The sequence below is a fragment of the Archocentrus centrarchus genome, chromosome 17 (assembly GCF_007364275.1).
Source record: "Archocentrus centrarchus isolate MPI-CPG fArcCen1 chromosome 17, fArcCen1, whole genome shotgun sequence".
Classification (NCBI taxonomy): Eukaryota; Metazoa; Chordata; class Actinopteri; order Cichliformes; family Cichlidae; genus Archocentrus; species Archocentrus centrarchus.
Window position 1 is genome coordinate 21,035,642 of NC_044362.1, and position 15,645 is coordinate 21,051,286.

The window sequence follows — 15,645 nt, forward strand, 5'->3', positions numbered from 1 at the left end:
AATATTAGACAAAGATAACCAAAGTAAATACTAACTGCAGTTTTTAAATAATTAATTCATTTATGAATGAAAAAAGCTATCCAAACCTAGCTGGCCCTGTGTGAAAAAGTAATTCCCCCTTTTGTTAAATCATGAATTAATTGTGAATAACCTTATTTTGGAAAACTGGGCTCAATTTCACAAGCCACACTGATTACAGCCAGACCTGTTGAATCAAGAAATCACTTAAATAGAACCTGTCTGACAGAGTGACGTAGGCCAAGACCTTAAAATACAACACATCATGCCACAATCTGAACAAACAGCAATAACAAAGTCATTGACTGGGAAGGGTTACAAAGCCATTTCAAAGGCTTTGGAACTCCAGTGAACCACGGCAAGACCAGTTATTCACAAATGGAAAAAACTTGGAACAGTGTTGAACCTTCCCAGGAGTGGCCGACCTACCAAATTTACTCCATAAACACATCAATGACTCATCCAGAAGGTTGCAAAAGAACCCAGAACAACATCTAAAGAACTGCAGGCCTCACTTGGCTCAGTTAAGGTCAGAGTTCATGATTCAGCAATAAGAAAGAGACTGGGCAAAAATGGCATCCATGGGAGAGTTCCAAGGAGAAAACCACTGCTGACCAAAAAGAGCACAGAGATTCATCTCACATTTGCCAAAAAAAACATCTTGATGATCCCTTTTGGGAAAATATTCTGCGCAACAACAAGACAAAAATTTGTGTCCTGTTACATCTGGCATAAAACTAACACAGCATTTCATAAAAAAAAGAGCATACCAACAGTCAACCACGGGGGTGGTAGTGTGATGGCCTGGGGCTGCTTTACTGCTTCAGGACCTGAACCATGAATTCTACTCTCTACCAGAAAATCCTAAAGGAGAATGTCCGGCCATCAGTTCATGCCCTGAAGTTCAAGCACACTCTGGTTATGCAGCAGGACAATGATCCAAAACACAAAAGCAAACCCACCTCTGAACAACCCTGAATTAAAACAATTCTGCAAAGAGGAGTGGGCCAAAATTTCCTCCGCAGTGACATGAAAGACTCACTGCCAGTTACGCCAAGAGTGGTACAACTAATTATTAGGTTTAGGGGGGTATTACTTTTCCCAAAGAGCCAGGCAGGTTTGGATAACTTAATAAATGAAATCATCATATAAGAACTGCAGTTTGTATTTACTGAAATTATCTTTGTCTAATATTAAAATTTGTTTAATTATCTGAATCATTTAAGTGTGACAACTATGTAAAGAATGAAGAAATCATGAACAACACTGTTTAGAGCTTCAGAGGTGCCGGTAGGGCAGCTGCCAGGATTGCTTTTCTCTGCTTCTGATCTTTATGCTGAGCTAAGCTAATAGTTTAATGATAGTAGCATCATATTTAAAAGAGAGCGGATTCAAGCTTTACAACTGGACAAGCGTTTTTCCAAAAATATGAAACTATTACTTTAAAAGAAAATAAATGACTTTGTGTGGACAGGTAATTAATATAAGCTGTACCTTTAAATAACTGAGGAAAACTCAAAATAAAGGAGAATAACTGACAAATGTACAGAGGAAGGAAAGAAGTAAAGGAAATAAAGAAAATCCCTGAGGGCTAAAATCCTATAGATATCCTAATGATATTAGCACGAGAGGATGCTTCATAAACAAAAATGACTGGAGTCTCATGTACAGTACTGATGGTTGCACAGGGTAACCACATAATTCTTTAGCTAGCTAATGCACAAATGGGCACAGATTCAGCATTTTAGCTGTGACATGAGCAGCTTTGTTTGCAGGACTACAGACTTTCAACTGTATGGAGTAAATATATGAATGCTGAGTGCAACACAAATGCTGCATTCAATAAGATGTGCCCTTTACAATGAGAAAGAATGCTTTTTTTTTTTTGCTTGTGGCAGGAAGAATGGGATGGATGGATGAAGGGCAAGGATAAAATAACTCATCGGAAGAAAGGAAACTGCAGAACTGAATCTGATAGAGAGGAAGGGGTGGATGTAATGCAGTAAGGGCTGAGTAAGGTATAAAAAAAATGGAATTAGAAATGGAAGGAATAAAGAACAGAATGCATCAAGGAGAGATAATTAAAAAAGTAAAACTAGAACCCCAGTTACAGTTTCTTATCAGGAGAGGTCTTTGAGTCGGTTGCCTTGCTCAATGACCGCCTTCGCAAACTGCTTGAAGACTCGGTCCATGTAAGTGCTCTGTCGTGGCCACAGGCCCTCCAGGAAACCAATATGGCCACCATGACAGGTAATGAGCATGGCCAGGTTAGGGTTCTGCTTCACTGCCTCCACTGGAATGGCTGCAAACAACACACAGAATTCAGTTCTCTTATTATATTGTTTTTTTTTTTCTCTGTGCATGGGCCATATTTTTACATTGCACGCCATATCACATAAAGGCATTTTCACCCATGAAGTCAGACTGTGGAGAAAACCCGGTGAGCTTTGCTGAGACTCACCGTGAGATGGAGAAAAGACATCGTCAGCAGCGTTGAGACACAGCATTGGCACCTGCACAGATTTGAGCCTGTGGACAGGACTGGCATCGCGGTAGTAGTCGTCATTGGTAGGATAACCAAACATTATGGAGGTGAACCTCTCGTCAAACTCTCGGATGGTCCTTGCCTGTGGGAATGCAGTAAAATGATTTATTTGGTCTACTTTATTTAATTAAATTGGCATGGCTTAACACCACTGAAAATAATCCATTACCTTCATGACATGATCAATGTCGTAACATTTTTCAAGCACTGGTCTGTGCCTGCAGGGGAGATTAAAAATAAATAAATCGGTCACTAACTGCTGTTAGGTTACATGATTTGCATTTGAAAATGTTCCTCAAAACTGCTGACAAGGTTGTAACAACATAATGGATAAATTTAAAACAGGATCTGTTCCTCGTCCAGCCTTTTTCAATAAAACATCAACATGAATATACGAGTTAAACATTTCTCCTGCTAATGAAATTCAGCTCCTTGTACACGGCCTTCATTTCCTCTCAGTCTGATCCCAGTTTCAGGTGCGGAAAAGCTGAACCCTTGCAGTATCAGTTATACTTTTATCAATTATAAATTATTATTACTAGTACATGCCATGCTATAGTGGCTTCTTCCTGTTGCTAGCAAACTGATATACTTAATCACACTGAGAAAAGTAAAAAACATAGGGGTTGTTTCTGTGGTAAAAATGGCTTGTTTTAGCCTGTTGCTAGGTGGGTGCCAGGCAACGTTTGTGGATATAAATGAGTTGCTACTGTCATACGGATTTGTAGGCACATAAAGGCTAAAAACAGGTCATTTTAGCCTGTTAGGTGGTTGCCTGGCAACGTGATGGTATATACAGTGTGGATATAAACTAAATGTTACTTTCATGAAATAACAAAAGATACAATGCTTTTGGAAGGTGTTGTAGTTGCACAAGAGATAAAATGGGTCATTTTAGCTTGTTGCTAGGCAATCTGCCGACATTATTACATCTGATATAGACAAAAACCTGCAGGGGCCTGAGATGTGCCTTTGGCCGCTCAACACCTGATGGTGTAGATGTGGTGGAGGTCGTGTTGCAGGGTTCACAGCCACGCTCACACCTACAACCAATTTAGGATCACCAGTTAACCTAATAATCATGTCTTTGGACTGTGGGTTTCTGAACCGCTGAGGTTGAATTCTTTATTTGTCAGGTGTTGAGCATTTTTGGAGCTGTTAGTTCTTGTTATAATTTAATCTCAGTTTTACAATTTAATTTGTTCCCTCAGTGTTTCCTGTCTTACCCTCGTGTGTCAATTCCCCTATATTTGGTTTACTCGTGTGTCTGTTTCCCTGTTTAGTTATTGGGTTTTATTGTGGTAGTCATTTCACTCCTGTGTTTCGCTTTTGTTTTTTACTTCCCCTCCTGTCTCATTGTCTTTGATTATTATCACCTGTGTCTCATTCCCCTCCTGTGTCTACTTCTTCCAGTTACCCTCATGTGTGTAAACAATGCTGTTGTCCCCTCAGTGTCTGTCAACCTACCCTTGTGTGTTCCCTGGCTGTCAAAGGAGTCATAAGATTCCTTAGGGACTTCATCATCATCATCATTAAAGGTGCACTTTAAATTTAGACTTGCCTGTTTATGTTTTGGGACCAAATGCCACAATACATGACAGTATTGTGTCTTTGGTGAGGACATTATAGTTAAGATAGTCATTTAAAAAATATTTTCAGGCTCTATTAAAATGTTTTGTTCATCAACTAACAAATAATATAGCAGCAGCCCATTAAAAAAAACAACAACTTTTAAATGAGCTTACTAAACATAAATATGTAAAACCCAGTTGCTCAAGCCTCCGTTTAGGATGTAGCACTGGCAGCAAGTTAGTGGTTGTGTTAATCCCTGCTCTGACCCTGGCTGACCTGTGCACAGAGGCTTGTAGGCAGCTGGTGAGGTAGGAGTTGAAGAGGAAACGGTCCAGGGGTTTTTCCAGTGAAGCAGTGCACTCAAATACATCCCAGCCCGCTGAGAAGACCACGACCCCTTTCAGACAGGTTTCCCGGCCCTTGCGCCCCAAGTAGTTTGCCAGCATCATCCTGAATATGGAGAGAGGGAGAGATGAAGGGACAGACTGAGGAAAAACAGAATGACCAATCCCCCAATTCAGAGGATTACTGTTGTGCAATAAAAAACACATTCTTTGGCAGAGTGCACAGAACTGGAAATTTAAAAAAAAATGAAAGCACTGACATGTCTCAACCAACACTGAGTGAATGTTCAATATCTTACAGTTTACTAAAGCTGCATTGTGAAAAGTAGCTTTAAGACTCATCCTGACATTTATTGGCAGTGTGTGCCAGCTGTGAAAGGTCCAATGAGTTGGTAAAGAGTGGCTTCATTACCCGCCCATGGATACTCCTGCAGCCATGAGTGGAGCAGCTTCATAGGTCTTCTGAATGTGCTCAATAACAGTCTCCAGATCCTCTGTGTTGGCTGCACAGTAGGTCCTTGGGGTCTGGGTAAAACAACATAACAGAGTCACTCCTGTATTTCTGATTCTCTAACTCTGAAGATCCAGCATAAAAATATGGCAAGTTTCTTACATTTTAAATTGAAAATGCATTTACCCAAAATGAACAGTTACAATATACTTAATAAATGTTACAAACAATACTGTTCTCATGTTAAATAATACAATAATGCACCGATAGCTTTTGTTATAGGTGCCAAACAGCACATTTTGGTTCCCCTTCTCACAGTTTTTTGGTCCACTGCAAACCATTCTCTAACTCTCTACAGCTCAGAAGAACAAAGCCTATTTACACTTTTAACCAGACTGCATTTTGTTAGCTCGATTAACTCGCAGGTGAATTGCGTCCTTCAGTAAGGTCGCCATATTGTTACAGAGCAGCCATTTCTCCTAAAGCATTTTTATGGAGGCAGGCCGAGAGTCCACAGTTTACATCTGAAAACTTGCTGAATTTTCAACCAATATCCAAATTTGGTTAAGTCTACACGGCACGGTGGCGTGGTGGTTAGCACTGCTGCCTCACAGCTGGAATAACATTTAGAAGCCCTGTGCTCGATTCCACCTTGGCCTGGGCCTCTCGCATGCAGTTACTGGGGTTAGGTTAATTGGTGTGAATGTGAGTGTGAATCTGTCTCTCTGTGTTAGCCCTGTGACAAGCTGGTGACCTGTACAGGGTGTGTCAGCTGGGATAGGCTCCAGCCCCCCCCGCGACCCTGAACAGAATAAGTGGAAGAGAATGGATAGATGGTTGGGTCTACACTGTTCAGCCTAATACCTTTAAGCAAGACATGGTCAAAACAACCTGCTGAAGTTCAAACCGAGAATCAGAAGGGGGAAGAAAGGTAATTTAGGTGACTTTGAACATGGCATGGTTGTTGTGGCAGACAGGCTGGTCTGAGTATTTCAGAATCTGTTTATCTACTGCAGGGGTGCCCACACTTTTTCAGCTTGCGAGCTACTAGCAAAGCTAGCGTGGTTAAATGCGCATGCGTAGGGTGGTAATGAAACAGATGGATGATAGTTTATCATCCATCTTCTAATGCCGTGCAGTCTACATCCTGCACTCCTCTTGTGATCGACCAGTAGATCGCGATCAACGTATTGGGCCCTGATCTACTGGGATTTGCACAACTATCTAAAAACGAGAAAATATCCAGTGAGCGGCAATTCTCTGGGAGGAAATGCTTTGTTGATGTCAGAGGTCTGAGGAGAACGGATAGACTGCTTTGAGCTGATAGGAAGGCAAAAGTCATTCAAATAACTACTCCTTACAACCAAGGTATGCAGAAGAGCATCTCTGAATGCACAACATGTCAAATCTTAAAGCACATGGGCTACAGCAGCAGAAGACCACGCCAGGTGCCACTTCTGTCAGCTAAGAACAGGAAACTGAGGCTACAATTCACACAGGCCAAAACTGAAACAGAAGATTGGAAAAACTTTGCCTGGTCTGATGAGTTTCAACTGCTGCTGCAACATGCAGATGGTAGGGTCAGAATTCAATGTGAAAGCATGGATCCATCCTGTCAATTGTTCCAGCTTGTGGTGGTGGTGTAAAGGTGTGGGGGGATATTTTCTTGGCACACTGTGGGTCCCTTAGTACCAACTGAGCATTGTTTAAATCCCATAGCCTACCTTAATATTGTTGCTGAACATGCCCATCCCTTTTTGACCATTTCCAGCAGGAGAACGGGCCATGTCACAAAGCTCAAATCATCTCAAACTAGTTTCTTGAACATGACAATGAGCTTACTGTATTCAAAGGCCTCCACAGACAGCAGATCACACCATACACTTGCAGCCGACAAATTTGCAGCAACTATGTGATTCTATCATGTCAATATGGACCGAAATCTCAGAGGAATGTTTCCAGCACTGTGTTGAATCTGTGCCATGAAGAATTAAGGCAATTATGAAGGTAAAAGGGGTCCAACCCAGTACTAGCATGGTATAGATAATGAAGTATCTGGTAAGTATATACTTCTAACAGAACTTAATTGAAACATCTTCCCAGTCATCCGCTTCGAGTCCCCACTCTATAAAGCTGTAAAAAGTGGATTCGTTTTTACCTGTACAAGTTACTGTATATACACAACAGCTTTTTGTAGGCCAGCACAGGCACAATTTCTGATAGTGATAAGAATGCTGTTATGTATATGTGGGGGTGACATTTCATTCAACTTGAAACAGTGTTATCAGTCGGAGCAGGCTTCTTACCATTTAAAACAAGCCTGCTCTACCTTGAAGGAGCCTATTTAACAAGTACAGTTTCTCAGCTCTTCGAGGCTTCTCATTAGGATTCAAGGCAAAACTCCATTCCCACTTTTTCTATTCTCTTATACTTCCTTTAATAGTTCTGGACAAGAGCTGAACTTTAATAGGACACCAGAACTTACTAAGGTTATTTATTAAATGGAATACATATTAAAAAAAATAATAATAATAACAACATCTTAGGGGAACAGACAGAGTTAAACATCTATTACAAAGCAACTCCACAGGAGAGTACAATGTAATAGGCTTTTTTCCCCAAGTCTAGATATAAGGCTATAGCACTTAGGGATAAGCTTTGTAGCAGGGAGTCTCTTTCACACAGTGGGCTATTCTGCAAAACTGGCGTGGTTAAACAATGGAGGATATTCACACTGGACACAAAGAAAGCACTCAGAGAAGAATACAAATGCAAAAGCATTTGCACAGAATATAGCTCCATGCATTTCCTCACTGAAATGAGCGAGAAAACTCCCTCCATGGCCTGGTACGGTGCCAAGATTACAGGGTCCAACTCAAATCTAATAACAGCTGAGCCAACTGAGTTCTGGATGTAAACCCCAATCATACTGAGTGACACTGGACACTTTGTTCTTGTGTCAAATCTGAAGCTGTGACAAAAGAAGAGACACAGATCCACCATGGATTAGCTTGATTTTGGGAGATCCCTACTGATAATGAAACACCACTTTGTACTTCAATAAAATCCCCATGCAATGGTTCTAGTAGAAATACAGCAGATAGTAGAAGGCATCACTGTTCTGAAGCAGAGACATGCGCACAGAGAGTGGAGACATAAAATATAATGTGCATGGAATACAATATCAGAGTTTGAGCCCATTTTTATTAGTTCAATATACCCAGGTGTAAGAGGAGAGATTAGGCCAGGTGTCAGAACAGCACGTGTTTGGCGAGCTCATATTTCTGTGGCTCGGCATTAAAATACAGTGTCTGCCTGTAACTTAATCCCCGCTGTGCAGCAACACTGTCTGTTCGGCGTCCACTCGTGCTCCCTGTGGGCTCTGCGACACGTGTGCAACAGAAGAAAAGAGCAGCTCTACGGGGAGGCCAGCTGTCCTAAACAGTCGTGTCTGTCTTTCTGAATATGGACAAGTCTCATGGACAAATTGTAAAAAAAAAAAAGAAAAAAAAGAATGAAAGCTGTGACAGAGCTGTGTCAGAGCAGAGCTTACCAGTAGTGTTTCACCAGAAACTCCTCTGTTGTTGAATACCACACATCTGAAATACACAAAACATAAAAAATTTTTAATTATCACGGCCTCCTAAACCAGTCGCCTCGTGTATCATCTGGTTCAGGCACAGCTAATATAATAGGCCCAGTTAAATGTTAAATTTTGGATGTGTTAACATGAGTTTGTGGTGCATGCAGCACTGTTTCTTGACATTTATATACTAATATTCAGATTAATTATCATAAAAACTAACTGTAAGCTGAAACTCAAATCCGCTGTTTGTAATAGGAACAAATTAAAGTAGACCTGAATTAATTAGTACATAGACCAACCACTGATTAGTTGTTTTACTCAATTTTCCAGGAGAAAATCCAAATATTTGCTGATGACTTCACAAATGTGCTTTCTATCAGTGTGAACTGATCAGCATCAGATTTTAGATTGGCTGGTAAATGGGTTAGTTTAATATTTCCTGTCACTTTAATTGTGAAAATAATTTTTAGAGGAATCATTGACATTAAATTTAAGGGTATTATGGCTAATCAAAAGCCTGACGTGAAACATATAAAAGCTCGTGTTCAAATGAAAGCGACAGCCCAAAGTCCTCTAAACAAACATTTCTTATTTAAGAGAAATTAATTGTGTATACAGTGAGGTATGCAGGGAGGCACAGCTGTGTGAAGGAGCTGTGTTTGTACTGCAAAGCAAAGGCATCAGCATCTCGCTAGTCATCTATTATCTGCTGGAGTCAGACCTGCTGTTTTTAATCGGCATAACTCAGCAGCAGCAGCAGCAGCAGTTGCAGAGCTGTACAGGGTGCTGGGCGAAGGGTGGGGGTGGGGGAGTAGGTGGTGGTGGTGGTAGAGTGCTTAAACACATGCTGCAGCATACACTGGGAGGCTGGTCCGGGCTAAGCTGCAAAGCTTGTACCCGGATAAGCTGTAATTAATTAAGCTACACAGACAGGGGAGAGGGGCGGAAGATGCTGAGTTTGCCGGCTCTCTTCCCATGCCTTCCCAAATCTGGGTGAAAGAATGAGAGCAGAGAACACAGAAAGGGCCTACTGAAGATGAAGGACAGTGGGAAAAAAAGTGCCTCCCCCTGCAACTCTTAGAGCTCGGGCTACATTTGGTTATTTACTAAAGCAGCTCTCGACACGGAGCTTAGCTGCCCACTTTATTTGTGCATTTCACCTCAAATAACCCCAAGCCCCTGTCACTCATGCACCCATTATATAAAGGTATAACAATCTTGCAAAACCACTACAGACCTGGATGCAGATTTTACTCTGTAATCAATATGCCTGTGGAGGTTCTTTCACTTTATTTTGGACAAGAAATCTGTATTCTGAATGGATGGCAAATTAGAGCAAAAGGCACAGAAAATGTCAGTTCTGTGATTCAGTGCCCTCTGCCAGGCTATCCAGCCAAGACCACCCACCTATAGCCCAGATCCCGGCTCTGTTGGACCATGTGCAAGATGTAAGACTCTCGGCTGGTGCCGGTCAGACCAGGGAGAAGGAGGACTGTGGGCCTGGTGGCGGGGTCAGGATGAGAAAGGCTGTCATCATTGTCAAACCAATCCAAAGAGATCTGTCCTCCATCTGCTGCTTTAATGAGCTCACTGCAGAGATGAGCGGGACACGCAAGTAAGCGACATGGGTCTTTCTGAAAATGATCTATCTGTGCCTGTATATATCATTTTCTTTCTCCGTCCGTTATATTCACTTACACATGAATATAATCAGGTACAAACACAGGACAATACTGGCATGAAAATAACATTAAATTTGGATAAACATGCATATCAAACAGTTGAAATAGTCCAGTTCTGTTCTCTTCACAATTAATACTTTCAGGTAATGTGATTACTTCACTGTACCCATCACACACGCTGCCAAGGGGGGATTGGATATGTGAGTATAACGCTCACTGACATCTGCCTCATTTCCCTTGCGAGCACCTTGTCAGTGGACTCTGCAACACACAGCAAGTTCAAATAAAGAGGAGGGCATTGCACCAGTGGGTTCTTATGGCTAATCAATTTCTTGAATGGACAACCCATGCCTGGCAGCTGATGTAATTTAGTCTCAGTGCTGGTGCATTTTAAAACCTACTCTGCATGCACATGGCAGCTGCTGAGCCAACCTGGCCGTCCGGTGGTAAAGAGAACAGCGTGGAATTACAGAATGGCCATGAAATATGCACCTGAGGCAAGACTTTAAAGTCAAGAAAGGCCAGTTCGGAGTGACCAGCATAGTTTGTGGTGCTAATCCCCTGCTGTGACAACAGCGTGAGGTGGAATTTCACCCAGACAGCCTGCGCTACATAGGACATCTTTCACAGTGTCCGTCCTTGGGTCAACCTTGGGTAACTTCATTATAGGGGGAGTGTCCTGTTGTCCCTGGAGGACTTGTGATGATGAGCTGAGTAAACGCAATCATCAGTCTTTTTAGGTTTGATACGGTAGCACAGATCGCCACAAGGACCTATACATCCAGGGGCATTATGGGAACATTTTCTCCTTGACAAAGGTGCCGATGAAAAGCAGAAATAGTGTAAAAGTCCTTGTGACAGATAATTGCTGTACAATTTTTTTTTTCTATTTTTCACTGTTTTCTTTTATTTAAAATTGATATTTCAACTGTGTTTTTTATGTTTGGGATGAAAAAAAAATTGGAAAAAGAACATTAAAGATTTTTTTTGTCCTTTCGCCAATCTCAGGTACCTGACTGAAACACCTAAACATGTGGACATCACATCAGATGTACAGTTTACAGTTATAAACACATACAACTGTGCAAAAAGCATGAACGTGAAAATTAGTCTCTTTCTAAAAATAAGTGAAAAAAAATAAATTATACATGTGTTATAATAAAAACCAAAATATGTCTTAATTCATTCTAATCTCCTTGAGAAACATGGGGGGGGGGGGGGGGGGGGGGGGGGGGGGGGGTAGAGAATGCAGTACCAATTAATCTTCAGCAGAATGAACAATATCAAGGAGCAGGCCTGGGAGTCCAAGCCAGTACAGTGACACAAAAGATCTCTTTCTCCTCTGGGCTTTTGAGTTTGGCAAAGAATAAGACCGGGATTTGTTTCCAGTTGTGGCACTGGAAAGAACGCTCAACAGCAGTTTCTCAGTGAGCGAGTATGATAAAGCCGAGCACAGTCAGCACCGAAATACTCGAAATGGTTTCCCTGACATTTAGTAATGCTGGAATCCCTTGTGGAGCAGAACTGATTTAAAGGAGAAATAAAAATATAAGCTTAGAGAGAGGGGGAAAAAAAAACACTTGTGTGAAGAACGATTAGCATGTCAGTCACAGTGAGGACTTACTTTCTGTAGATGACTCCTGGTTTGGCTGTGACGAAAGGTCTCAGCAGAGTCTGGATGCGGCTCTCCCAACACCAAAAGGTGGGGTAGTAGGTCTCTGACACTACTGGACATTGCTCTCTCAGAAACTGGTAGAACTTCTTACCTCCAGAGATCAGCTGTGGCTTCTGCAAAATATAAGTGAATGTAGTGTGGCACAGGTTCTTTTCCATGACAGGGCTTATTTAAGGTGCTGTTATTTATTATGACAATAGACCCATTGTTGGAATAATATATCTACAGCCATGTGGTAAATCTAAATCTCTAAAGCATCATAAAATCACAGCTAATACAGAGATTTCACTAGCAATACAGTGCAATGCATTTAACTGTAACAGAGTTTGGTTAATGATTGCATAAACCTGCAGTTACATGCACTGCATAGTTAATGTGAACAGCCATGGTCAAGCAAAACAGGATGCTTATTTTGCTTTAAGTCAGGGGTGTCAAGCTCACTTTAATTAATGGGTCGCATGTGGACCAATATGATCTCAAGTGAGCTGGCCCAGTTAAACAAGTGCATAATAACCTACCTTTCTTTTAATGTAAGGAAATAAATACACATGCATTTACTAATCCATCTATTTACAAAACAGCCTAATGCTGATGTTTTGCAGACACGTGATGACTAACCATGTAGTATGAGGGGAAACAAATTTGTTTTCCCCAACCAGTTTTGAGTGGTTGCTGTAGGTTGATGGCAGTCGCTCCAGCCACACAAACCTAGAGACCAGTCAGTGACCCCCTGGCAGCCACCTGCTACTAGGGAAAAGTGAGTATTCCCCAACCATATGGGTAAAACCTCCTCGTGATTTATTTGGTTGCTAGTATACTGCTGTGGTTGTACTTTTAATGGAGGTGACGGATTTGTCTATAAACACTGGCCAGCTATTCTCTAAGCTGTAGTGAAACTGAAAAATGCAAAACAAACCAGAAACAGAGCCTGTTTGTCTTCAAAGTAAAAGGCTGCAGCGCTGAGTCACAACTTCTACTTTGAAGGCAAACCATCTCCATTTCTAGCTTGCATCATTGACGACAAACATGAAAAATTACACGCCAACAATGGCAATCTGCCAGCAATCAATTACTACAAGGTTTTTGGTTCAACACTTTCTTTGCCACCAGTTTCACCCACCAACAAACAGCAACCTCCAGGACCCACTGACAACCAGTCAGGGAATACACATTTCATTTTTCCTAGCAACTGGTGGTTGTATCACATCCAATATGGTAGAGAAATCAATTTCAAGCAATCTAAACAATATGCCTTGTTACATTTCCATTACACATCCCAGCACTAAACAACTATGGGATTTTACTCTTTAACTATGCTGAACATTTTTAGATTTATAAATACTTTTAAATATCAATACATTTTTCCATACCTGTGTAGTAAAGTGAAGAAGAAAGTGGAAAAAAAAACTTCCACCCTTCCACTGGACCGAACTAGACCCTTTTGCAGGGTCGGTTTTGACCCCTGTGCCTCATGTTTGACACCCCTGATCTAAGACTGATTGGCAATTTCACACATTCGCGTTTATTTAAACTACATTCATACATTCAACCACTAAAGTCGCACATAAAAAGCTTATTTTTATTCATTAGGTGAATACTTTTAGTCTCCATCCTTCACACATGAACGACAGTAGCTCAGCAGGCGTTACATAACACCTCTACCGGCATTTCCAGCTTACAATAACGCTAGCCTAGCTTCTAACTGCAGCCTTTTTCTAGTTACATACGTGCTAAACTTTGATGTGGATAATATCCACGATGAGTCTATATACTGATTAGTGTTTGCTTCATCGGCTGACATCCGACCTACACGTGCTGCTTTGCGACGTTAGCTCGCCGGTTAAACTGATGCCAGCTAACGGACACCTCCATCAGCATCTACGCCGGTCAAGTACCATCACCAGCCTCAGCCTCAGGCAGTTATGATGCCCCTCCGTGAAACAAGCACACACCACACACAGGGATTTACTTCAGATGCACAAGTTATAAACCGTAAGGAGTCCCCTCAAGAAAAATAAATAAATATAAAAATAGAGAACAAACCGTTAAGTTAACGTTAATTACCTTCGCTACTGAGATCAAATAGTAGCAGGTGTACGCCGCGCTAAAGCCCAGCACCAGAGACAGACCGACTCCCGAACCGAACAGCCCAACTTTCACTTGATTCTCCAGATAATGCGACAGGTCCCGAGTCAAAATGTTGAAATTGAAGTCCAGCGAGATCATTGCAAGGTCCCTGGTGCCTCAGGTACTGCAAGGACAGCGGCCAGCTCTGGTGATACGCGGCTGTGTCTGTCTGCGAGCCCACAGTGAAGGAGACAGTCAAGGGGACCTGATGCGGGCAGAGATATATAGGTATCAGCGACAGGTGGCGCTCTTTGACCGGCTAATGCAGAGCTGGGAGCACAATGTCAGCTCTGCGCCCCCTGCGGTCAACAGACGCGCGGTGCAGCACGCAGCCGATATAACCTCAGCCTGGAAACCAGACAGTTCAGCCAAAAAGTAAAGCGAGTGGTAAGTTAATAGGAATTTGGAAAGACAGCAAGAGCATCACTGTGCACATTCAGCTCCAGAAAATGTACTTACTGCAGTCGTAGTAGCGTGTGAAATTCATTAACCAAGCAAAACAGGCAAATGCCCCAGTGGGTACACCTCCATGGGGACCAAATGCTCCAGGTTCACGTTGTGGAAATTTACACGTTTTAATTTAATTAGAGGGGCCTTAATGTAGCTCTATTTTCCTATCTATTTCTGTAGACAGGGAACCAGAGCTAATTGTTTTTGTTTAATTTAATGCTTGCATTATGTTTTACGTTTGTACCCGGTTTGTGCACAAGGGGGGAAAACAGGGGATCATTGGGGCTTAAAGAGCATTCTTGTTCAAAGGGGCATACAGCGGGTTAATCTAATTCGGGATTCAGTGAAATGTAGCCAGCGGTTTTGTTTAATTATAGTATATTCAACTGGATTAAAAATCAATGTAATCTAATCGCAATGTTATTGGAGTACCTTAAAGTAAAACTGAAATTTTGTGATCTTTATAGAAAGATGGTTTCACTGTGTATAAATCTATTTTGTTTTTTTTTTAGCAAGTACAACTGGTCAAATCAAACAGCACTGACACAAAGTGCTGGCATATTGTGTGTCTGTTTTTGCAGTCTAATAACCTGAGAGGAGCAACTTACTTTGATAAAAAGTAGAACATGTTCATTTTGGAATTAAAACTTTCAATTTAAACAATTTGAAACTGACAATTTGTCTGACAAAAATATCATCACACATTTTAAAATGTAATCTCGGCCGATCAAAGTTACATGTTTTTATAATCTGATACATAATTTTGAATACATACTCTGTAATCGCCTACCCAATTCTGCTAATCAGCGTTAAGTCCACTGAGTCTGATATTATTATGATGAGGATGGAAAACATTTAAAATGATCGAACATGATGAGCACAATTTTTACCTGTAAGGTTGAAACTGCTTACAATATTATACAAGTTACCTTACTTACATTCTAGTATAAAGTAAGCATGCATCATCATAATATCTGTATTTGTACGTTTAGCCTTCATTCAGTAATTCTTCAGTATCCTATCTGTATATCTGATATTTGACTGTACAGCTAGAAAATACTACTTACTAAAAAATAACAATAAACAGATGAACATTCAGTATGCCAATATTCAATATGAGATAACTGATGTATATGTCAATTAACTTTGTCTAAGACACATTTGAAAGAAGTGTCCTTTGACTGCTTATTCATGT

General features: G+C 41.2%; 1 protein-coding gene across 3 annotated transcripts; it reads right to left on the bottom strand.

The window, feature by feature from the left end:
* Positions 1 to 961: 961 nt before the first annotated feature.
* On the bottom strand, positions 962 to 14,488 carry abhd3 (abhydrolase domain containing 3, phospholipase). Of its 3 annotated transcripts, XM_030752298.1 has the most exons (10): positions 14,460 to 14,488; positions 13,938 to 14,205; positions 11,823 to 11,986; positions 9,924 to 10,106; positions 8,484 to 8,529; positions 4,892 to 5,004; positions 4,412 to 4,585; positions 2,733 to 2,781; positions 2,480 to 2,645; positions 962 to 2,320 (listed from the first exon to the last, which is right to left on the bottom strand). In XM_030752298.1, exons 2-10 carry the CDS (start codon positions 14,097 to 14,099, stop codon positions 2,139 to 2,141), a joined length of 1,239 nt encoding a protein of 412 aa, XP_030608158.1. In that variant the 5' UTR covers positions 14,100 to 14,205; positions 14,460 to 14,488; the 3' UTR covers positions 962 to 2,138. The 3 variants fall into 3 exon arrangements, with proteins under 3 accessions (XP_030608158.1, XP_030608157.1, XP_030608159.1); XM_030752297.1 differs by lacking the exon at positions 14,460 to 14,488 and having other exon boundaries at positions 13,938 to 14,257; XM_030752299.1 differs by lacking the exons at positions 9,924 to 10,106; positions 14,460 to 14,488 and having other exon boundaries at positions 13,938 to 14,256.
* Between the last annotated feature and the right edge of the window lie 1,157 nt (positions 14,489 to 15,645).

Bases quoted from the DNA above. Each gene is read 5' to 3' on its own strand.
- abhd3 (XM_030752298.1), bottom strand. From the start codon at position 14,099: ATGATCTCGCTGGACTTCAATTTCAACATTTTGACTCGGGACCTGTCG. The intron at 5,005-8,483 runs GTAAGCTCTGCT...TGTTTTACCCAG, and splicing joins TTTCTGGTGAAACACTACTG to ACCCCAAGGACCTACTGTGC. The intron at 2,321-2,479 runs GTGAGTCTCAGC...TGTTGTTTGCAG, and splicing joins TGTCTTTTCTCCATCTCACG to CCATTCCAGTGGAGGCAGTG.